We start from the raw sequence: 24,362 nt of genomic DNA, 5'->3' as shown, positions 1-24,362 counted from the left end.
GACGTGTGTGTGACGTGTGTGTGTGTGACGTGTGTGTGTGTGTGTGACGTGTGTGTGTGTGACGTGTGTGTGTGACGTGTGTGTGTGTGACGTGTGTGTGTGTGACGTGTGTGTGACGTGTGTGTGACGTGTGTGTGACGTGTGTGTGTGTGTGACGTGTGTGTGTGTGTGTGACGTGTGTGTGACATGTGTGTGTGTGTGTGACGTGTGTGACGTGTGTGTGTGTGTGTGACGTGTGTGTGACGTGTGTGTGTGTGACGTGTGTGTGACGTGTGTGTGTGTGTGACGTGTGACGTGTGTGACGTGTGTGACGTGTGTGTGTGTGACGTGTGTGTGTGTGTGACGTGTGTGTGTGTGTGACGTGTGTGTGTGTGACGTGTGTGTGTGTGACGTGTGTGTGTGACGTGTGTGTGTGTGACGTGTGTGTGTGTGACGTGTGTGTGTGACGTGTGTGTGACGTGTGTGTGTGACGTGTGTGACGTGTGTGTGATGTGTGTGTGTGTGACGTGTGTGTGTGTGTGTGTGACGTGTGTGTGTGTGACGTGTGTGTGTGTGACGTGTGTGTGTGTGACGTGTGTGTGTGTGACGTGTGTGTGTGTGACGTGTGTGTGTGTGACGTGTGTGTGTGACGTGTGTGTGTGACGTGTGTGTGACGTGTGTGTGTGTGTGACGTGTGTGTGTGACGTGTGTGACGTGTGTGTGTGTGACGTGTGTGTGACGTGTGTGTGTGTGACGTGTGTGTGTGTGACGTGTGTGTGACGTGTGTGTGTGTGACGTGTGTGTGTGTGTGACGTGTGTGTGCGTGTGACGTGTGTGTGTGTGTGTGTGTGACGTGTGTGTGTGACGTGTGTGTGTGACGTGTGTGTGTGTGACGTGTGTGTGACGTGTGTGTGACGTGTGTGTGTGTGACGTGTGTGTGTGTGACGTGTGTGTGTGTGTGACGTGTGTGTGTGTGTGACGTGTGTGTGACGTGTGTACGTGTGTGTGACGTGTGTGTGTGTGACGTGTGTGTGACGTGTGTGTGTGTGACGTGTGTGTGTGACGTGTGTGTGTGACGTGTGTGTGTGTGTGACGTGTGTGTGACGTGTGTGTGTGTGTGTGTGTGACGTGTGTGTGTGTGTGTGACGTGTGTGTGTGTGACGTGTGTGTGACGTGTGTGTGTGTGACGTGTGTGTGTGTGACGTGTGTGTGACGTGTGTGTGACGTGTGTGTGTGTGACGTGTGTGTGTGACGTGTGTGTGTGACGTGTGTGTGACGTGTGTGTGTGACGTGTGTGTGTGACGTGTGTGTGTGTGACGTGTGTGTGTGTGACGTGTGTGTGTGTGACATGTGTGTGTGTGTGACGTGTGTGTGACGTGTGTGTGTGTGTGACGTGTGTGTGACGTGTGTGTGTGTGTGTGTGTGACGTGTGTGTGTGTGTGACGTGTGTGTGTGTGACGTGTGTGTGTGTGACGTGTGTGTGACGTGTGTGTGTGTGTGTGACGTGTGTGTGACGTGTGTGTGTGTGTGTGTGTGTGACGTGTGTGTGTGACGTGTGTGTGTGACGTGTGTGTGACGTGTGTGTGTGACGTGTGTGTGTGACGTGTGTGTGTGTGTGACGTGTGTGTGTGTGACGTGTGTGTGTGTGACATGTGTGTGTGTGTGACGTGTGTGTGACGTGTGTGTGTGTGTGTGTGACGTGTGTGTGTGACGTGTGTGTGTGTGACGTGTGTGTGTGACGTGTGTGTGTGTGACGTGTGTGTGTGTGTGACGTGTGTGTGTGTGTGACGTGTGTGTGTGTGACGTGTGTGTGACGTGTGTGTGTGTGACGTGTGTGTGACGTGTGTGTGTGTGTGTGACGTGTGTGTGACGTGTGTGACGTGTGTGACGTGTGTGTGTGTGTGACGTGTGTGTGTGTGACGTGTGTGTGACGTGTGTTTGTGTGACGTACGTATGTGACGTGTGTGTGATTGTTGTTGTGATTGTTGTTGTGATTGTTGTTGTTGTGATTGTTGTGGTTATTGTTATGATTGTTGTGATTGTTGTGGTTGTTGTTGTGATTGTTGTGGTTGTTGTTGTGGTTGTTGTGATTATTGTTGTGGTTATTGTTGTGCTTGTTGTTGTGGTTGTTGTTGTGGTTGTTGTGACTGTTGTGATTGTTGTTGTGGTTGTTGTGATTGTTATTGTTGTGGTTGTTGTTGTGATTGTTATTGTTGTGGTTGTTGTTGTGATTGTTGTTGTGGTTGTTATTGTTGTGGTTGTTATTGTTGTGGTTGTTATTGTTGTGATTGTTGTTGTTGTGGTTGTTGTGATTGTTGTGTTTGTTGTTGTTGTGATTGTTGTTGTTGTGGTTGTGATTGTTGTTGTTGTGATTGTTGTGGTTGTGATTGTTGTGACTGTTGTTGTGACTGTTGTTGTGATTGTTGTTGTGATTGTTGTTGTTGTGATTGTTGTTGTTGTGGTTGTTGTTGTGGTTGTTGTGATTGTTGTTGTGATTTTTGTTGTTGTGACTGTTGTTGTGATTGTGATTGTTGTTGTGATTGTTGTTGTTGTGATTGTTGTTGTTGTGGTTGTTGTTGTTGTGGTTGTTGTTGTTGTGGTTGTTGTTGTTGTGGCCCAGGAGGGTTCCGTGGTGATGGTGAGGATGAGTTTGCCGCTGTGAGGGGCGGAGGAGTGAGGGGGGGGCGTGGGGGAGCATCACGTGGAGGTGAGTGGTGGGTGGGTGGTGGGTGGTGAGTGAGTGGGTGGGTGAGTGGGTGGGTGAGTGAGTGAGTGAGTGGGTGGGTGAGTGAGTGAGTGGGTGGTGGGTGGTGAGTGAGTGGGTGGGTGGGTGAGTGGGTGGGTGAGTGGGTGGGTGAGTGAGTGAGTGGGTGGGTGAGTGAGTGAGTGGGTGGGTGAATGGGTGAGTGGGTGAGTGGGTGGGTGAGTGAGTGGGTGAGTGAGTGAGTGGGTGAGTGGGTGGGTGAGTGAGTGGGTGAGTGAGTGAGTGGGTGAGTGGGTGGGTGAGTGAGTGGGTGAGTGAGTGGGTGAGTGGGTGGGTGAGTGAGTGGGTGAGTGGGTGGGTGAGTGAGTGGGTGGGTGAATGGGTGAGTGGGTGAGTGGGTGGGTGAGTGAGTGGGTGAGTGAGTGAGTGGGTGAGTGGGTGGGTGAGTGAGTGGGTGAGTGAGTGAGTGGGTGAGTGGGTGGGTGAGTGAGTGGGTGAGTGAGTGGGTGAGTGAGTGAGTGGGTGAGTGGGTGAGTGGGTGAGTGAGTGGTGAGTGAGTGAGTGGGTGGTGAGTGAGTGGGTGGGTGAGTGAGTGGGTGAGTGAGTGGGTGAGTGAGTGAGTGGGTGGGTGAGTGAGTGGGTGAGTGAGTGGGTGAGTGGGTGAGTGAGTGGTGAGTGAGTGAGTGGTGAGTGAGTGAGTGGTGAGTGAGTGGTGAGTGAGTGAGTGGTGAGTGAGTGAGTGGTGGGTGAGTGGTGAGTGAGTGAGTGGTGAGTGAGTGAGTGGTGAGTGAGTGGTGAGTGGGTGGGTGGGTGAGTGAGTGAGTGGGTGAGTGAGTGAGTGGGTGAGTGGGTGGTGAGTGGGTGGGTGAGTGGGTGGGTGAGTGAGTGGGTGAGTGGGTGGGTGAGTGAGTGAGTGAGTGGGTGGGTGAGTGAGTGGGTGAGTGGGTGGGTGAGTGAGTGAGTGGGTGAGTGGGTGAGTGAGTGGGTGGGTGAGTGGGTGAGTGAGTGGGTGGGTGAGTGAGTGGGTGAGTGGGTGGGTGAGTGAGTGAGTGGGTGAGTGGGTGAGTGAGTGGGTGAGTGAGTGAGTGGGTGAGTGGGTGGGTGAGTGGGTGAGTGAGTGAGTGGGTGGGTGAGTGGGTGAGTGAGTGAGTGAGTGGGTGGTGAGTGAGTGGGTGAGTGGGTGGGTGAGTGAGTGGGTGAGTGAGTGGGTGGGTGAGTGGGTGGGTGAGTGGGTGGGTGAGTGAGTGGGTGAGTGGGTGAGTGGGTGAGTGAGTGGGTGAGTGGGTGGGTGAGTGGGTGGGTGAGTGGGTGAGTGAGTGGGTGGGTGAGTGAGTGGGTGAGTGGGTGGGTGAGTGAGTGGGTGAGTGAGTGGGTGGGTGAGTGAGTGGGTGAGTGGGTGGGTGGTGAGTGGGTGAGTGGGTGAGTGAGTGGGTGAGTGGGTGGGTGAGTGGGTGGGTGAGTGGGTGAGTGAGTGGGTGGGTGAGTGAGTGGGTGAGTGGGTGGGTGAGTGAGTGGGTGAGTGGGTGAGTGAGTGGGTGGGTGAGTGAGTGGGTGAGTGGGTGGGTGAGTGAGTGGGTGAGTGGGTGAGTGAGTGGGTGAGTGAGTGGGTGGGTGAGTGAGTGGGTGAGTGAGTGGGTGAGTGAGTGGGTGAGTGGGTGAGTGAGTGGGTGAGTGAGTGGGTGAGTGAGTGAGTGGGTGAGTGGGTGGGTGGGTGGGTGAGTGGGTGGGTGGGTGAGTGAGTGAGTGGTGAGTGAGTGAGTAAGTGGGTGGTGAGTGAGTGGGTGAGTGACTGGGTGGGTGAGTGAGTGAGTGGTGAGTGAGTAAGTGGGTGGGTGAGTGGGTGAGTGAGTGGGTGAGTGAGTGAGTGAGTGGGTGGGTGAGTGGGTGGTGAGTGAGTGGTGAGTGAGTGAGTAAGTGGGTGGGTGAGTGGGTGAGTGAGTGGGTGAGTGGGTGAGTGAGTGAGTGGGTGGGTGAGTGAGTGGGTGAGTGGGTGAGTGAGTGAGTGGGTGGGTGAGTGAGTGGGTGAGTGAGTGGGTGAGTGAGTGAGTGGGTGGGTGAGTGAGTGGGTGGTGAGTGAGTGGGTGGGTGAGTGAGTGAGTGGGTGGGTGAATGGGTGAGTGGGTGAGTGGGTGAGTGGGTGGGTGAGTGAGTGGGTGAGTGAGTGAGTGGGTGAGTGGGTGGGTGAGTGAGTGGGTGAGTGAGTGGGTGAGTGAGTGAGTGGGTGAGTGGGTGAGTGGGTGAGTGAGTGGTGAGTGAGTGAGTGGGTGGTGAGTGAGTGGGTGGGTGAGTGAGTGGGTGAGTGAGTGGGTGAGTGAGTGAGTGGGTGGGTGAGTGAGTGGGTGAGTGAGTGGGTGAGTGGGTGAGTGGGTGAGTGAGTGGTGAGTGAGTGAGTGGTGAGTGAGTGAGTGGTGAGTGAGTGGTGAGTGAGTGAGTGGTGAGTGAGTGAGTGGTGGGTGAGTGGTGAGTGAGTGAGTGAGTGGTGAGTGAGTGGTGAGTGGGTGGGTGGGTGAGTGAGTGAGTGGGTGAGTGAGTGAGTGGGTGAGTGGGTGGTGAGTGGGTGGGTGAGTGGGTGGGTGAGTGAGTGGGTGAGTGGGTGGGTGAGTGAGTGAGTGAGTGGGTGGGTGAGTGAGTGGGTGAGTGGGTGGGTGAGTGAGTGAGTGGGTGAGTGGGTGAGTGAGTGGGTGGGTGAGTGGGTGAGTGAGTGGGTGGGTGAGTGAGTGGGTGAGTGGGTGGGTGAGTGAGTGAGTGGGTGAGTGGGTGAGTGAGTGGGTGAGTGGGTGGGTGAGTGAGTGAGTGGGTGAGTGGGTGGGTGAGTGGGTGAGTGAGTGAGTGGGTGGGTGAGTGGGTGAGTGAGTGAGTGAGTGGGTGGTGAGTGAGTGGGTGAGTGGGTGGGTGAGTGAGTGGGTGAGTGAGTGGGTGGGTGAGTGGGTGGGTGAGTGGGTGGGTGAGTGAGTGGGTGAGTGGGTGAGTGAGTGGGTGAGTGAGTGGGTGAGTGGGTGGGTGAGTGGGTGGGTGAGTGGGTGAGTGAGTGGGTGGGTGAGTGAGTGGGTGAGTGGGTGGGTGAGTGAGTGGGTGAGTGAGTGGGTGGGTGAGTGAGTGGGTGAGTGGGTGGGTGGTGAGTGGGTGAGTGGGTGAGTGAGTGGGTGAGTGGGTGGGTGAGTGGGTGGGTGAGTGGGTGAGTGAGTGGGTGGGTGAGTGAGTGGGTGAGTGGGTGGGTGAGTGAGTGGGTGAGTGGGTGAGTGAGTGGGTGGGTGAGTGAGTGGGTGAGTGGGTGGGTGAGTGAGTGGGTGAGTGGGTGAGTGAGTGGGTGGGTGAGTGAGTGGGTGAGTGAGTGGGTGAGTGAGTGGGTGAGTGGGTGAGTGAGTGGGTGAGTGAGTGGGTGAGTGAGTGAGTGGGTGAGTGAGTGGGTGAGTGGGTGGGTGAGTGGGTGGGTGGGTGAGTGAGTGAGTGGTGAGTGAGTGAGTAAGTGGGTGGTGAGTGAGTGGGTGAGTGACTGGGTGGGTGAGTGAGTGAGTGGTGAGTGAGTAAGTGGGTGGGTGAGTGGGTGAGTGAGTGGGTGAGTGAGTGAGTGAGTGGGTGGGTGAGTGGGTGGTGAGTGAGTGGTGAGTGAGTGAGTAAGTGGGTGGGTGAGTGGGTGAGTGAGTGGGTGAGTGGGTGAGTGAGTGGGTGAGTGGGTGGGTGAGTTGGTGGGGTGTGTAGTTGTGTGTTTGTGTAGGTGTGTGCCAGTGTGTGGGTGTGTGTAGGTGTAGGCGTGTGGGTAGGTGTGTGTGTAGGGGTGTGTGGGTGTGTAGGTGTGTGTGTAGGTATGTGTGTAGGTTTAGGTGTGTGTAGGTGTGTGTGTGTAAGTGTATGTGTGTAGATATGTGTAGGTGGGTGTAGGTTTAGGTGTGTGTGTAGGTTTGTGTTTGGGTGTGTAGATGTGTGCGTGTAGGTGTGTGTGTGTAGGTTTAGGTGTGGGTGTGTGTGTAGGTGTGTGTGTGTAGGTATGTGTAGGTGTGTGTGGGTGTAGGTGTGTGTAGGTTTAGGTGTGTGTTTGGGTGTGTGCGTGTGTAGGTGTGTGTGTAGGTGTATGTGTAGGTCTGTGTGTGTGTAGGTGTGTGTGAGTTTAGGTATAGGTGTGTAGGTGTGTGTATGTAGGTGTGTGTGTGTAGGTGTGTGTGTAGGTGTGTGTGTGTAGGTGTGTGTGTGTAGGTGTGTGTAGGTTTAGGTGTGTGTGTGTGTAGGTGTAGGTGTGTGTGTAGGTGTGTGTGTAGGTGTGTGTGTGTAGGTATGTGTGTGTAGGTGTGTGTAGGTGTGTGTGTCTGTGTATGTGTGTTTGTGTGTAGGTGTGTGTGTGTAGGTGTGTGTGTAGGTGTGTATGTGTAGGTGTGTGTATATAGGTGTGTGTAGGTGTGTGTATGTGTGTGTGTAGGTGTGTGTAGGTGTGTGTGTAGGTGTGTGTGTGTAGGTGTGTGTATGTGTGTGTGTGTAGGTGTGTGTGTGTATGTGTGTGTGTAGGTGTGTGTGTGTATATGTATGTGTGTGTGTAGGTGTGTATGTGTAGGTGTGTGTGTGTAGGTGTGTGTGTAGGTGTGTGTGTAGGTGTGTGTGTAGGTGTGTGTAGGTGTGTGTGTGTGTGTGTAGGTGTGTGTGTAGGTGTGTGTGTACGTGTGTGTGTAGGTGTGTGTGTGTAGGTGTGTATGTGTGTGTGTGTAGGGGTGTGTGTGTGTAGGTGTGTATGTATGTGTAGGTGTGTGTGTGTAGGTGTGTGTATGTAGGTGTGTGTAGGTGTGTGTGTGTGTAGGTGTGTGTGTGTAGGTGTGTGTGTAGGTGTGTGTGTGCAGGTGTGTGTGTGTAGGTGTGTGTGTAGGTGTGTTGGTGTGTAGAGGTGTGTGTGTAGGGGTGTGTGTGTGTGTAGGTGTGTGTGTATATGTGTGTGTGTGTGTGTGTAGGTGTGTGTGTAGGTGTGTGTGTAGGTGTGTGTGTAGGTGTGTGTGTAGGTGTGTGTGTAGGTGTGTGCGTGTGTAGGGGTGTGTGTGTAGGTGTGTGTGTGAGTAGGTGTGTCTGTGTGTGTAGGTGTGTGTGTGTAGGTGTGTATGTGTGTGTGTGTAGTGTGTGTGTAGGTGTGTGTATGTGTGTGTGTAGGTGTGTGCGTGTGTGTAGGTGCGTGTGTGTAGGTGTGTGTGTGTATGTGTAGGTGTGTGTGTATGTGTGTGTGTGTGTCTCTGTGTGTGTCTCTGTGTGTGTGTAGGTGTGTGTGTGTGTAGGTGTGTGTGTGTAGGTGTGTATGTGTGTGTGTGTAGTGTGTGTGTAGGTGTGTGTGTAGGTGTGTGTATGTGTGTGTAGGTGTGTGCGTGTGTGTAGGTGTGTGTGTGTAGGTGTGTGTGTGTGTATGTGTAGGTGTGTGTGTATGTGTGTGTGTGTGTCTCTGTGTGTGTGTAGGTGTGTCTGTGTGTGTAGGTGTGTCTGTGTGTATGTGTGTGTGTGTAGTGTGTGTGTAGGTGTGTGTATGTGTGTGTAGGTGTGTGCGTGTGTGTAGGTGTGTGTGTGTAGGTGTGTGTGTATGTGTGTGTCTCTGTGTGTGTCTCTGTGTGTGTCTCTGTGTGTGTGTAGGTGTGTGTGTGTGTAGGTGTGTCTGTGTGTGTAGGTGTGTGTGTGTATGTGTGTGTGTGTAGTGTGTGTGTAGGTGTGTGTATGTGTGTGTAGGTGTGTGTGTGTAGGTGTGTGTGTGTGTATGTGTAGGTGTGTGTGTGTATGTGTGTGTGTGTGTCTCTGTGTGTGTCTCTGTGTGTGTGTAGGTGTGTGTGTGTGTGTGTAGGTGTGTCTGTGTGTGTAGGTGTGTGTGTGTAGGTGTGTATGTGTGTGTGTGTAGGTGTGTATGTGTGTGTAGGTGTGTGCGTGTGTGTAGGTGTGTGTGTGTAGGTGTGTGTCTGTGTGTGTAGGTGTGTGTGTGTGTGTAGGTGTGTATGTGTGTCTGTGTGTGTGTAGGTGTGTATGTGTGTGTAGGTGTGTCTGTGTGTGAGTTTTCTCTGTCTCTGTGGGGTCAGCAGAGGACGGTGGCTATGGACTGAGGTCACAAGGTCGCAGTCTTGACGAGTCAGGTGACCAGCTACACACACAGAGACACACACAGAGACACACACACACACCTACACACACAGAGACACATACACCTACACACACACATACATACACACCTACACACACACATACATACACCTACACACAGAGACACACACACACACCTACACACACACAGACACACACACCTACACACACACATACATACACCTACACACAGAGACACACAGAGAACACACAGAGACACACATACAGACACATACACACCCCTACACACACACACCTACACACACACCTACACACACACCTACACACATAGACACAGAGATACACACACACACATACACACACACCTACACACATAGACACACATACATACACACACATACACACACACAGAGACACACACACATACACCCACCTACACACACACACACCTACACACAGAGACACACACAGAGACACACACACAGAGACACAGACACACAGAGACACACACAGAGACACACAGAGACACACACAGAGACATACATACACTCACACCTACACACATACACACACACCCCTACACACACACACCTACACACAGAGACACACACACCTACATACACACACCTACACACACCCCTACACACACACCTACACACAGAGACACACATACATACACACCTACACACACACCTACACACAGAGACACACACACAGAGACACACACACATACACACACACACACCTACACACGTACACACACACCTACACACAGACACACATACACACACCTACACACACACACCTACACACATACACACACACACCTACACACACACACACCTACACACAGAGACACACATACACACACAGAGACACACATACACACACACATACATACACACACATACACCTACACACAGAGACACACATACATACACATCTACACACCTACACACACACACCTACACACACACACCTACACACAGAGACACACATACACACACATACACACACCTACACACACACACACCTATACACCTACACACACACAGACACACACACCTACACACACCGACACACCTACACACACCTACACACATCTACACACACACACACCTACACCCACACCTACACACACCTACACACACACACCTACACACACATACCTACACACACCCACACACACACCTACACACACACACCTACACACACACCTACACACACCTACACACACATATACACACACCTACACACACACACCTACACACACATATACACACACCTACACACACCTACACACACAGATCTCCACACACAAACACCTATACACACACACTGTGTGTGTGACTGTGTGTGTATCACTGTGTGTGTGTGTGACTGTGTGTGTGTCACTGTGTGTGTGTGTGACTGTGTGTGTGTGACTGTGTGTGTGACTGTGTGTGTGACTGTGTGTGTGACTGTGTGTGTGTGACTGTGTGTGTGTGACTGTGTGTGTCACTGTGTGTGTCACTGTGTGTGTGTGTGACTGTGTGTGTCACTGTGTGTGTGTGACTGTGTGTGTGTCACTGTGTGTGTGACTGTGTGTGTCTGTGACTGTGTGTGTGTCACTGTGTGTGTGTGACTGTGTGTGTGTGTGTGACTGTGTGTGTGTGACTGTGTGTGTGTGTGACTATGTGTGTGACTGTGTGTGTGTGTGACTGTGTGTGTGTGTGTGACTGTGTGTGTGACTGTGTGTGTGTGACTGTGTGTGTGTGACTGTGTGTGTGTGTGTGACTGTGTGTGTGTGACTGTGTGTGTGTGACTGTGTGTGTGTGTGACTGTGTGTGTGTGTGACTGTGTGTGTGTGTGACTGTGTGTGTGAGTCACTGTGTGTGTCACTGTGTGTGTGTGTGACTGTGTGTGTGTGTGACTGTGTGTGTGTGTGTGTGACTGTGTGTGTGTGTGACTGTGTGTGTGTGTCACTGTGTGTGTGTGTCACTGTGTGTGTGTGTGTCACTGTGTGTGTGTCACTGTGTGTGACTGTGTGTGACTGTGTGTGTGTGACTGTGTGACTGTGTGTGTGTGTGTGTGACTGTGTGTGTGTGTGACTGTGTGTGTGTGTGTGTCACTGTGTGTGTGTGTGACTGACTGTGTGTGTGACTGTGTGTGTATGTCACTGTGTGTGTGTGTGACTGTGTGTGTGTGTGTGACTGTGTGTGTGTGTGACTATGTGTGTGACTGTGTGTGTGTGTGACTGTGTGTGTGTGTGTGACTGTGTGTGTGACTGTGTGTGTGTGTGACTGTGTGTGTGTGACTGTGTGTGTGTGACTGTGTGTGTGTGTGTGACTGTGTGTGTGTGTGTGACTGTGTGTGTGACTGTGTGTGTGTGTGTGTGACTGTGTGTGTGTGTGACTGTGTGTGTGTGTGACTGTGTGTGTGTGTGACTGTGTGTGTGTGTGTGGCTGTGTGTGTGTGACTGTGTGTGTGTGTGTGACTGTGTGTGTGTGACTGTGTGTGTGTGTGTGACTGTGTGTGTGTGTGACTGTGTGTGTGTGTGACTGTGTGTGTGTGACTGTGTGTGTGTGTCACTGTGTGTGTGTGACTGTGTGACTGTGTGTGTGTGTCACTGTGTGTGTGTGTCACTGTGTGTGTCACTGTGTGTGTGTGTGTGTCACTGTGTGTGTGTGTCACTGTGTGTGTGTGACTGTGTGTGTGTGTGTGACTGTGTGTGTGACTGTGTGTGTGTGTGTGACTGTGTGTGTGTGTGACTGTGTGTGTGTGTGTGACTGTGTGTGTGACTGTGTGTGTGTGTGACTGTGTGTGTGTGTGTCACTGTGTGTGTGTGTGACTGTGTGTGTGACTGTGTGTGTGTGTGTGTGACTGTGTGTGACTGTGTGTGTGTGTGACTGTGTGTGTGTGACTGTGTGTGTGTGTGTGGCTGTGTAGGTTGTGCACCACCCTCTCTCTACGTTCCACCGCCCCCACCTGATGATGAAGCGTCGCTCTTCCGCCACGCCGATCCGGGCATCAACTTCGACAGCCAATTCAACATCCCAGTGGAGGTGTCTGGCCACAACCCTCCAAACCCCATTGACGTACGTGTAGTAGTGTATAGTGTAGTAGTGGTGTATAGTGTAGTAGTGTATAGTGTAGTAGTGTATAGTGTAGTAGTGGTGTATAGTGTAGTAGTGTATAGTGTAGTAGTGTATAGTGTAGTAGTGTATAGTGTAGTAGTGTATAGTGTAGTAGTAGTGTATAGTGTAGTAGTAGTGTATAGTGTAATAGTGTATAGTGTAGTAGTGTATAGTGTAGTAGTGTATAGTGTAGTAGTGTATAGTGTAGTAGTGTATAGTGTAGTAGTGTATAGTGTAGTAGTGTATAGTGTAGTAGTGGTGTATAGTGTAGTAGTGTATAGTGTAGTAGTGTATAGTGTAGTAGTGTATAGTGTAGTAGTGTATAGTGTAGTAGTGTATAGTGTAGTAGTAGTGTATAGTGTAATAGTGTATAGTGTAGTAGTGTATAGTGTAGTAGTGTATAGTGTAGTAGTGTATAGTGTATAGTGTAGTAGTGTATAGTGTAGTAGTGTATAGTGTAGTAGTGTATAGTGTAGTAGTGGTGTATAGTGTAGTAGTGTATAGTGTAGTAGTGTATAGTGTAGTAGTGTATAGTGTAGTAGTGTATAGTGTAGTAGTGTATAGTGTAGTAGTGTATAGTGCAGTAGTGTATAGTGTAGTGTATAGTGTAGTAGTGTATAGTGTAGTAGTAGTGTATAGTGTAGTAGTGTATAGTGTAGTAGTGTATAGTGTAGTGGTGTATAGTGTAGTAGTGCATAGTGTAGTAGTAGTGTATAGTGTGTAGTAGTGTATAGTGTAGTAGTAGTGTATAGTGTAGTAGTGTGTAGTGTAGTAGTGTATAGTGTAGTAGTGTATAGTGTAGTAGTGTATAGTGTAGTAGTAGTGTATAGTGTAGTAGTGTATTAGTGTATAGTAGTGTATAGTGTAGTAGTGTATAGTGTAGTAGTAGTGTATAGTGTAGTAGTAGTGTATAGTGTAGTAGTAGTGTATAGTGTAGTAGTAGTGTATAGTGTAGTAGTGTATACTGTAGTAGTGTATAGTGTAGTAGTGTATAGTGTAGTAGTGTATAGTGTAGTAGTGTATAGTGTAGTAGTGTATAGTGTAGTAGTGTATAGTGTAGTAGTGTATAGTGTAGTAGTGTATAGTGTAGTAGTGTATAGTGTAGTAGTGTATAGTGTAGTAGTGTATAGTGTAGTGTATAGTGTAGTAGTGTATAGTGTAGTAGTAGTGTATAGTGTAGTAGTGTATAGTGTAGTGGTGTATAGTGTAGTAGTGTATAGTGTAGTAGTAGTGTATAGTGTGTAGTAGTGTATAGTGTGTAGTAGTGTATAGTGTAGTAGTGTGTAGTGTAGTAGTGTATAGTGTAGTAGTGTATAGTGTAGTAGTGTATAGTGTAGTAGTAGTGTATAGTGTATTAGTGTATAGTAGTGTATAGTGTAGTAGTGTATAGTGTAGTAGTAGTAGTGTATAGTGTAGTAGTAGTGTATAGTGTAGTAGTGTATACTGTAGTAGTGTATAGTGTAGTAGTGTATAGTGTAGTAGTGTATAGTGTAGTAGTGTATAGTGTAGTAGTGTAGTAGTGTATAGTGTAGTAGTGTATAGTGTAGTAGTGTATAGTGTAGTAGTGTATAGTGTAGTAGTGTATAGTGTAGTAGTGGTGTATAGTGTAGTAGTGTATAGTGTAGTAGTGTATAGTGTAGTAGTGTGTAGTGTAGTAGTGTATAGTGTAGTAGTGTATAGTGTAGTAGTAGTGTATAGTGTAGTAGTGTATAGTGTATTAGTGTATAGTAGTGTATAGTGTAGTAGTGTATAGTGTAGTAGTAGTGTATAGTGTATTAGTGTATAGTAGTGTATAGTGTAGTAGTGTATAGTGTAGTAGTAGTGTATAGTGTAGTAGTAGTGTATAGTGTAGTAGTAGTGTATAGTGTAGTAGTAGTGTATACTGTAGTAGTGTATAGTGTAGTAGTGTATAGTGTAGTAGTGTATAGTGTAGTAGTGTATAGTGTAGTAGTGGTGTATAGTGTAGTAGTGGTGTATAGTGTAGTAGTGGTGTATAGTGTAGTAGTGTATAGTGTAGTAGTGTATAGTGCAGTAGTGTATAGTGTAGTAGTGTATAGTGTAGTAGTGTATAGTGTAGTAGTGTATAGTGTAGTAGTGTATAGTGTAGTAGTAGTGTATAGTGTAGTAGTAGTGTATAGTGTAGTAGTGTATAGTGTAGTAGTGTATAGTGTAGTAGTAGTGTATAGTGTAGTAGTGTATAGTGTAGTAGTGTATAGTGTAGTAGTAGTGTATAGTGTAGTAGTGTATAGTGTAGTAGTGTATAGTGTAGTAGTGTATAGTAGTGTAGTGTATAGTGTAGTAGTGTATAGTGTAGTAGTGTATAGTGTAGTAGTGTATAGTGTAGTAGTGTATAGTGTAGTGTATAGTGTAGTAGTAGTGTGTAGTGTATAGTAGTGTATAGTGTAGTAGTAGTGTGTAGTGTATAGTAGTGTATAGTGTAGTAGTGTATAGTGTAGTAGTGTATAGTGTAGTAGTGTATAGTGTAGTAGTGTATAGTGTAGTAGTGTATAGTGTAGTAGTGTATAGTGTAGTAGTGTATAGTGTAGTAGTGTATAGTGTAGTAGTGTATAGTGTAGTGGTGTATAGTGTAGTAGTGGTGTATAGTGTAGTAGTGGTGTATAGTGTAGTAGTGTATAGTGTAGTAGTGTATAGTGTAGTAGTGTGTAGTGTAGTAGTGTATAGTGTAGTAGTGTATAGTGTAGTAGTAGTGTATAGTGTAGTAGTGTATAGTGTATTAGTGTATAGTAGTGTATAGTGTAGTAGTAGTGTATAGTGTAGTAGTAGTGTATAGTGTAGTAGTAGTGTATAGTGTAGTAGTGTATACTGTAGTAGTGTATAGTGTAGTAGTGTATAGTGTAGTAGTGTATAGTGTAGTAGTGTATAGTGTAGTAGTGGTGTATAGTGTAGTAGTGGTGTATAGTGTAGTAGTGTATAGTGTAGTAGTGTATAGTGCAGTAGTGTATAGTGTAGTAGTGTATAGTGTAGTAGTGTATAGTGTAGTAGTAGTGTATAGTGTAGTAGTAGTGTATAGTGTAGTAGTAGTGTATAGTGTAGTAGTGTATAGTGTAGTAGTGTATAGTGTAGTAGTAGTGTATAGTGTAGTAGTAGTGTATAGTGTAGTAGTGTATAGTGTAGTAGTGTATAGTGTAGTAGTAGTGTATAGTGTAGTAGTGTATAGTGTAGTAGTGTATAGTGTAGTAGTAGTGTATAGTGTAGTAGTGTATAGTGTAGTAGTGTATAGTGTAGTAGTGTATAGTGTAGTAGTGTATAGTAGTGTAGTGTATAGTGTAGTAGTGTATAGTGTAGTAGTAGTGTATAGTGTAGTAGTGTATAGTGTAGTAGTGTATAGTGTAGTAGTGTATAGTGTAGTGTATAGTGTAGTGTATAGTGTAGTAGTAGTGTGTAGTGTATAGTAGTGTATAGTGTAGTAGTGTATAGTGTAGTAGTGTATAGTGTAGTAGTGTATAGTGTAGTAGTGTATAGTGTAGTAGTGTATAGTGTAGTAGTGTATAGTGTAGTAGTGTATAGTGTAGTAGTGTATAGTGTAGTAGTGTATAGTGTAGTAGTGTATAGTGTAGTAGTGTATAGTGTAGTAGTGTATAGTGTAGTAGTGTATAGTGTAGTAGTGTATAGTGTAGTAGTAGTGTATAGTGTAGTAGTAGTGTATAGTGTAGTAGTAGTGTATAGTGTAGTAGTGTATAGTGTAGTAGTGTATAGTGTAGTAGTGTATAGTGTAGTAGTGTATAGTGTAGTAGTGTGTATAGTGTAGTAGTGTGTATAGTGTAGTAGTGTGTATAGTGTAGTAGTGTATAGCGTAGTAGTGTATAGCGTAGTAGTATATAGTGTAGTAGTGTATAGTGTACTGTAGTAGTGTATAGTGTAGTAGTGTATAGTGTACTGTAGTAGTGTATAGTGTAGTAGTGTATAGTGTAGTAGTAGTGTATAGTGTAGTAGTAGTGTATAGTGTAGTAGTGTATAGTGTAATAGTGTAGTAGTGTATAGTGTAGTAGTGTATAGTGTAGTAGTGTATAGTTTAGTAGTGTATAGTGTAGTAGTGTATAGTGTAGTATAGTAGTGTAGTAGTGTATAGTGTAGTAGTGTATAGTGTAGTAGTGTATAGTGTAGTAGTGTATAGTGTAGTAGTGTATAGTGTAGTAGTGTATAGTGTAGTAGTGTATAGTGTAGTAGTGTGTAGTGTAGTAGTGTGTAGTGTATAGTGTAGTAGTAGTGTATAGTGTAGTAGTGTATAGTGTAGTAGTGTATAGTGTAGTAGTGTATAGTGTAGTGTAGTAGTGTTATAGTGTAGTAGTGTTATAGTGTAGTAGTGTTATAGTGTAGTAGTGTATAGTGTAGTAGTGTATAGTGTAGTAGTGTGTAGTGTAGTAGTGTAGTGTAGTAGTGTATAGTGTAGTAGTGTATAGTGTAGTAGTGTATAGTGTAGTAGTGTATAGTGTAGTAGTGTATAGTGTAGTAGTGTGGTAGTGTAGTGTAGTAGTGTATAGTGTAGTAGTGTATAGTGTAGTAGTGTATAGTGTAGTAGTGTGTAGTGTATAGTGTAGTAGTGTTATAGTGTAGTAGTGTATAGTGTATAGTGTAGTAGTGTACAGTGTATAGTGTAGTAGTGTATAGTGTAGTAGTGTGTAGTGTAGTAGTGTATAGTGTAGTAGTGTATAGTGTAGTAGTGTATAGTGTAGTAGTAGTCTATAGTGTAGTAGTGTATAGTGTAGTGTAGTAGTGTATAGTGTAGTAGTGTATAGTGTAGTAGTGTATAGTGTAGTAGTGTATAGTGTAGTAGTGTATAGTGTAGTAGTGTGTAGTGTAGTAGTGTATAGTGTAGTAGTGTGTAGTGTAGTAGTGTATAGTGTAGTAGTGTATAGTGTAGTAGTGTATAGTGTAGTAGTGTATAGTGTAGTAGTGTATAGTGTAGTAGTGTGTAGTGTAGTAGTGTATATACCTGTGTGTGTGTGTCACTGTGTGTGTCACTGTGTGTGTGTCACTGTGTGTGTGTCACTGTGTGTGTCACTGTGTGTGTGTGTCACTGTGTGTGTCACTGTGTGTGTGTGTCACTGTGTGTGTGTCACTGTGTGTGTCACTGTGTGTGTGTGTCACTGTGTGTGTGTAACTGTGTGTTACCGTGTGTGTGTCACTGTGTGTGTCACTGTGTGTGTCACTGTGTGTGTGTCACTGTGTGTGTCACTGTGTGTGTGTCACTGTGTGTGTGTGTCACTGTGTGTGTCACTGTGTGTCTCACTGTGTGTGTCACCGTGTGTGTGTCACTGTGTGTGTCACTGTGTGTGTCACTGTGTGTGTGTCACTGTGTGTGTCACTGTGTGTGTCACCGTGTGTGTGTCACTGTGTGTGTCACTGTGTGTGTCACTGTGTGTGTGTCACTGTGTGTGTGTCACTGTGTGTGTGTCACTGTGTGTGTGTCACTGTGTGTGTCACTGTGTGTGTCACTGTGTGTGTCACTGTGTGTGTCACTGTGTGTGTGTCACTGTGTGTGTGTCACTGTGTGTGTCACTGTGTGTGTCACTGTGTGTGTCACCGTGTGTGTGTCACTGTGTGTGTCACTGTGTGTGTGTCACTGTGTGTGTGTCACTGTGTGTGTGTCACTGTGTGTGTGTGTCACTGTGTGTGTGTGTCACTGTGTGTGTGTCACTGTGTGTGTGTCACTGTGTGTGTGTCACTGTGTGTGTGTCACTGTGTGTGTCACTGTGTGTGTCACTGTGTGTGTGTCACTGTGTGTGTGTCACTGTGTGTGTGTCACTGTGTGTGTCACTGTGTGTGTCACTGTGTGTGTCACCGTGTGTGTGTCACTGTGTGTGTCACTGTGTGTGTCACTGTGTGTGTGTCACTGTGTGTGTGTCACTGTGTGTGTGTGTCACTGTGTGTGTGTGTCACTGTGTGTGTGTCACTGTGTGTGTGTCACTGTGTGTGTGTCACTGTGTGTGTGTCACTGTGTGTGTCACTGTGTGTGTCACTGTGTGTGTCACCGTGTGTGTGTCACTGTGTGTGTGTCACTGTGTGTGTGTCACTGTGTGTGTGTGTCACAGAGTTTCGAGGAGCTGTGTCTGGGCCCTCTGTTTGAGCAGAACGTGACCAAGGCCGGCTACAGGAAACCCACTCCAGTCCAGAGACACGGCATGCCCATCGTGATGTCCGGGAGAGATCTTATGGCATGTGCACAGACAGGGTCAGGCAAAACGGTGAGTGACACAGTGACACACACAGTGACACACACACAGTGACACACACACAGTGACACACACACACAGTAACACACAGTGACACACACACAGTGACACACACACACAGTGACACACACAGTGACACAGACACACAGTAACACACACAGTGACACACACTGAGACACGGCATGCCCATCGTGATGTCCGGGAGAGATCTTATGGCATGTGCACAGACAGGGTCAGGCAAAACGGTGAGTGACACAGTGACACACACAGTGACACACACACAGTGACACACACACAGTGACACACACACACAGTAACACACAGTGACACACACACAGTGACACACACACACAGTGACACACACAGTGACACAGACACACAGTAACACACACAGTGACACACACTGAGACACGGCATGCCCATCGTGATGTCCGGGAGAGATCTTATGGCATGTGCACAGACAGGGTCAGGCAAAACGGTGAGTGACACACACACAGTGACACACACAGTGACACACACACACAGTGACACACACACAGTGACACACACACACAGTGACACACACACACAGTGACACACACACAGTGACACACACACAGTGACACACACACAGTGACACACACACACAGTGACACACACAGAGACACGGCATGCCCATCGTGATGTCCGGGAGAGATCTTATGGCATGTGCACAGACAGGGTCAGGCAAAACGGTGAGTGACACAGTGACACACACACAGTGACACACAGTGACACACACACAGTGACACACACACACAGTGACACACACAGAGACACGGCATGCCCATCGTGATGTCCGGGAGAGATCTTATGGCATGTGCACAGACAGGGTCAGGCAAAACGGTGAGTGACACAGTGACACAGTGACACACACACAGTGACACACACAGTGACACACACACACAGTGACACACACAGAGACACGGCATGCCCATCGTGATGTCCGGGAGAGATCTTATGGCATGTGCACAGACAGGTTCAGGCAAAACGGTGAGTGACACAGACACACAGTAACACACAGTGACACACACACATAGTGACACACACAGTGACACACACAGTGACACACACACACAGTGACACACAGTGACACACACAGAGACACGGCATGCCCATCGTGATGTCCGGGAGAGATCTTATGGCATGTGCACAGACAGGTTCAGGCAAAACGGTCAGTCACACAGTGACACACACACAGTGACACACACAGTGACACACACACACACACACAGTGACACACACAGTGACACACACACACAGTGACACACACAGTGACACGGCATGCCCATCGTGATGTCCGGGAGAGATCTTATGGCATGTGCACAGACAGGGTCAGGCAAAACGGTGAGTGACACAGTGACACAGTGACACACACACAGTGACACACACAGTGACACACACACACAGTGACACACACAGAGACACGGCATGCCCATCGTGATGTCCGGGAGAGATCTTATGGCATGTGCACAGACAGGGTCAGGCAAAACGGTGAGTGACACAGTGACACACACACAGTGACACACACAGTGACACACACACAGTGACACACACACACAGTAACACACAGTGACACACACAGAGACACGGCATGCCCATCGTGATGTCCGGGAGAGATCTTATGGCATGTGCACAGACAGGGTCAGGCAAAACGGTGAGTGACACAGTGACACACACACAGTGACACACACACACAGTGACACACACAGTGATACACACAGTGACACACACACAGTGACACACACAGTGACACACACAGTGACACACACAGTGACACACACACACAGTGACACACACAGTGACACACACAGAGACACGGCATGCCCATCGTGATGTCCGGGAGAGATCTTATGGCATGTGCACAGACAGGGTCAGGCAAAACGGTGAGTGACACACACAGTGACACACACACACACAGCGACACACACACAGTGACACACACAGTGACACACACACACACAGCGACACACACACAGTGACACACACACACAGTGACACACACACAGTGACACACACAGAGACACGGCATGCCCATCGTGATGTCCGGGAGAGATCTTATGGCATGTGCACAGACAGGGTCAGGCAAAACGGTGAGTGACACACACAGTGACACACACACACAGTGACACACACACAGTGACACACACACAGTGACACACACACAGTGACACACACACATAGTGACACACACAGTGATACACACAGTGACACACACACACAGTGACACACACACAGTGACACACACAGAGACACGGCATGCCCATCGTGATGTCCGGGAGAGATCTTATGGCATGTGCACAGACAGGTTCAGGCAAAACGGTGAGTGACACAGACACACAGTAACACACAGTGACACACACACATAGTGACACACACAGTGACACACACAGTGACACACACACACAGTGACACACAGTGACACACACAGAGACACGGCATGCCCATCGTGATGTCCGGGAGAGATCTTATGGCATGTGCACAGACAGGTTCAGGCAAAACGGTCAGTCACACAGTGACACACACACAGTGACACACACAGTGACACACACACACACACACAGTGACACACACAGTGACACACACACACAGTGACACACACAGTGACACGGCATGCCCATCGTGATGTCCGGGAGAGATCTTATGGCATGTGCACAGACAGGGTCAGGCAAAACGGTGAGTGACACACGCACAGTGACACACAGTGACACACACACACAGTGACACACACAGTGACACACACAGTGACACAGACACACAGTAACACACAGACAGTGACACACACAGTGACACACACACATAGTGACACACACACAGTGACACACACACAGTGACACACACACAGTGACACACACACAGAGACACACACAGTGACACATAGTGACACACACACAGTGACACACACAGTGACACACACAGTGACACACACAGTGACACACAGTGACACACACAGTGACACACACACAGTGACACACACACAGTGACACACAGAGACACACACAGTGACACACACACAGCGACACACACACAGTGACATACACAGTGACACACACACACACATAGACACAGACACACACAGACACACACAGACAGACACACACATAGACACAGACACACACACAGTCACACACACATAGACACACACACATAGACACACACACACCGACACACACACACCGACACACACACAGTGACACACACAGACACATAGACACACAGTGACACACACAGTGTCCGTGTGTCTATGTGTGTGTGTCTATGTGTGTGTGAGTGACTGTGTGTGTGTGACTATGTGTGTGTCTGTGTGTAACTGTGTGAGTGTAACTGTGTGTGTGTGTGTAACTATGTGTGTGTGTTTGTGTAACTATGTGTGTGTGTGCCTGTGTGTAACTGTGTGTGTGTAACTGTGTGTGACTATGTGTAACTATGTGACTATGTGTGTCTATGTGTGTGTCACTGTGTGTGTGTGTATGTGGGGAGTGATAGTGTAGCGGTTAGCGCTACACTGCACTATGAACCTGGCGACCCGGGTTCGATTCCCGCTCACGGCCAACACCAGTGACCATTATCTGAACCGGTGCCGGGCCTCCCCTAGGTCGACTCGGCCTCAAATGAGTACCTGGTGCGGTGTGTAAACATCGCCACTAGGGAGACAAAGGCGGTCGGGCGTGGTGCTGGCCACCCACCCCCTCGTGTACCGTTCCGGCCTTCATAGGTGCTCGCTAACAGCACTTGCCCCTACAGTCCGTTAAGGCTATATGGGGGATCTTTGATCTTTGTGTAACTGTGTGTAACTGTATAACTGTGTATAACTACGTGTTTAACTGTGTGGGTGTCACTGTGTGTGTGTGTAACTGTGTTTAACTATGTGTGTGTGTAACTGTGTAGGTGTGTGTAGCTGTATGTGTGTGTGTAACTGCGTGTGTAACTGTGTGTGTAACTCTGTGTAACTGTGTAACTGTGTGTGTAACTGTGTGTAACTGTGTGTGTCACTGTGTGTGTAACTGTGTCTGTGTGTAACTGTGTGTAACTTTGTGTAACTGTGTGTAACTGTGTGTGTAACTGTGTGTGTGTAACTGTGTCTGTGTGTTGATCCACGTGTCTGTATGTAACTGTGTGTGTGTAACTGTGTCTGTGCATGTGTCTGTGTGTTGATCCACGTGTCTGTGTGTAACTGTGTGTGTGTAACTGTGTGTAACTGTGTGTGTCACTGTGTGTGTCACTGTCTGTGTGTAACTGTGTGTGTAACTATGTGGGTGTGTAACTGTGTGTGTGTAACTGTGTCACTGTGTGTGTGTAACTGTGTCTGTGTGTAATTGTGTGTGTAGCTGTGTGTGTAACTTTGTAACTGTGTGTGTAACTGTGTCACTGTGTGTGTGTGTCTGTGTGTGTAACTGTGTGTCTGTGTAACTGTATGTATGTGTGTCACTGTGTAACTGTGTGTGAGTGTGTAACTGTATGTATGTGTGTAACTGTGTGTCACTGTGTGTGTGTGTAACTGTGTCACTGTATAACTGTGTCTGTGTGTGTGTAACTGTATGTATGTGTGTAACTGTGTGTCACTGTGTGTGTGTGTAACTGTGTCACTGTATAACTGTGCCTGTGTGTGTGTAACTGTATGTATGTGTGTAACTATGTGTGTCACTGTGTATGTGTGTGTCACTGTGTGTAACTGTATGTGTGTGTAACTGTGTAACCGTGTCATTGTGTCACTGTGTGTATCTGTGTAACTGTGTGTGGAACTGTGTCACTGTGTGTGTGTCTGTGTGTGTAACTGTATGTATGTGTGTAACTGTGTCACTGTCTGTGTGTAACTATGTGTAACTGTGTGTAACTGTGTGTCACTGTGTCTGTGTGTAACTGTGTGTGTGTGTAACTGTGTAACTATGTATGTGTGTAACTGTCACTGTGTGTGTGTGTGTAACTATGTGTAACTACGTGTGTCACTGTGTGTGTGAGTAACTATGTGTGTATGTGTGTAACTACGTGTGTGTATGTGTGTAACTACGTGTGTGTAACTGTGTCACTGTGTGTGTAACTACGTGTGTAACTGTGTGTGTCACTGTGTGTAACTGTGTGTGTCACTGTGTGTAACTGTGTGTAACTGTGTGTGTGTAACTGTGTGTAACTACGTGTGTGTAACTGTGTGTGTAACTGTGTGTGTATCTCTAACTATGTGTAACTATGTGTGTAACTGTGTGTGTGTCACTGTGTGTAACTGTGTGTAACTGTGTGTAACTGTATGTGTGTGTAACTGTGTCACTGTGTCACTGTGTGTATCTGTGTAACTGTGTGTGTGTAACTGTGTGTCACTGTGTGTGTGTCTGTGTGTGTAACTATATGTATGTGTGTAACTGTGTCTGTGTGTATGTGTGTGTGTAACTGTGTGTAACTACGTGTGTGTATGTGTGTAACTGTGTGTCACTGTGTCTGTGTAGCTGTGTGTGTAACTGTGTAACTATTTATGTGTGTAACTGTGTCACTGTGTGTGTGTAGCTATGTGTAACTACGTGTGTAACTGTGTGTCACTGTGTGTAACTGTCTGTGTGTAACTGTCTGTGTGTAGCTGTGTGTGTAACTGTGTGTGTGTGTGAAACTGTGTGTGTGTAACTATGTGTGTATGTGTGTAACTATGTGTAACTATGTGTGTAACTGTGTGTGTGTGTCCCTGTGTGTAACTGTGTAACTGTGTGTCACTGTGTGTAACTGTGTGTAACTGTATGTGTGTGTAACTGTGTCACTGTGTGTATCTGTGTAACTGTGTGTGTGTAACTGTGTGTCACTGTGTGTGTGTCTGTGTGTGTAACTGTATGTATGTATGTGTGTAACTGTGTCACTGTGTCTGTGTGTAACTGTGTGTGTGTAACTACGTGTGTGTATGTGTGTAACTGTGTGTCACTGTGTCTGTGTGTAGCTGTGTGTGTGTGTAACTGTGTCACTGTGTGTGTAACTACGTGTAACTACGTGTGTAACTGTGTCACTGTGTGTATCTGTGTAACTGTGTGTGTAACTACGTGTCACTGTGTGTGTGTCACTGTGTGTAACTGTGTGTAACTGTATGTGTGTGTGTAACTGTGTCACTGTGTAACTGTGTAACTGTGTGTCACTGTGTAACTGTGTGTAACTGTGTGTGTGTAATTGTGTGTAACTACGTGTGTAACTGTGTCACTGTGTGTGTAACTACGTGTGTAACTGTGTGTGTCACTGTGTGTAACTGTGTGTGTGTAACTGTGTGTAACTACGTGTGTGTGTCACTGTATGTGTGTGTAACTATGTATGTGTGTAACAGTGTTACTGTGTGTG

General features: G+C 47.4%; 1 protein-coding gene across 1 annotated transcript; it reads left to right on the top strand.

The window, feature by feature from the left end:
* Positions 1-1,944: 1,944 nt before the first annotated feature.
* Positions 1,945-18,918, top strand: LOC142907381 (uncharacterized; the record flags this gene model as incomplete). Its single annotated transcript, XM_076056864.1, has 4 exons — positions 1,945-2,686; positions 8,710-8,763; positions 11,660-11,808; positions 17,901-18,918. Coding segments are annotated over 4 exons (1,140 nt in total), but the record flags the coding sequence as incomplete, so codon positions are not given.
* Positions 18,919-24,362: the final 5,444 nt, after the last annotated feature.

The sequence above is a fragment of the Petromyzon marinus genome, chromosome 78 (genome assembly GCF_048934315.1).
Source record: "Petromyzon marinus isolate PM22_M1 ecotype Great Lakes invasive population chromosome 78, UKy_Petmar_22M1.pri1.0, whole genome shotgun sequence".
NCBI classification, from domain to species: Eukaryota; Metazoa; Chordata; class Hyperoartia; order Petromyzontiformes; family Petromyzontidae; genus Petromyzon; species Petromyzon marinus.
This window is presented reverse-complemented; position numbering and strand designations above follow the sequence as displayed.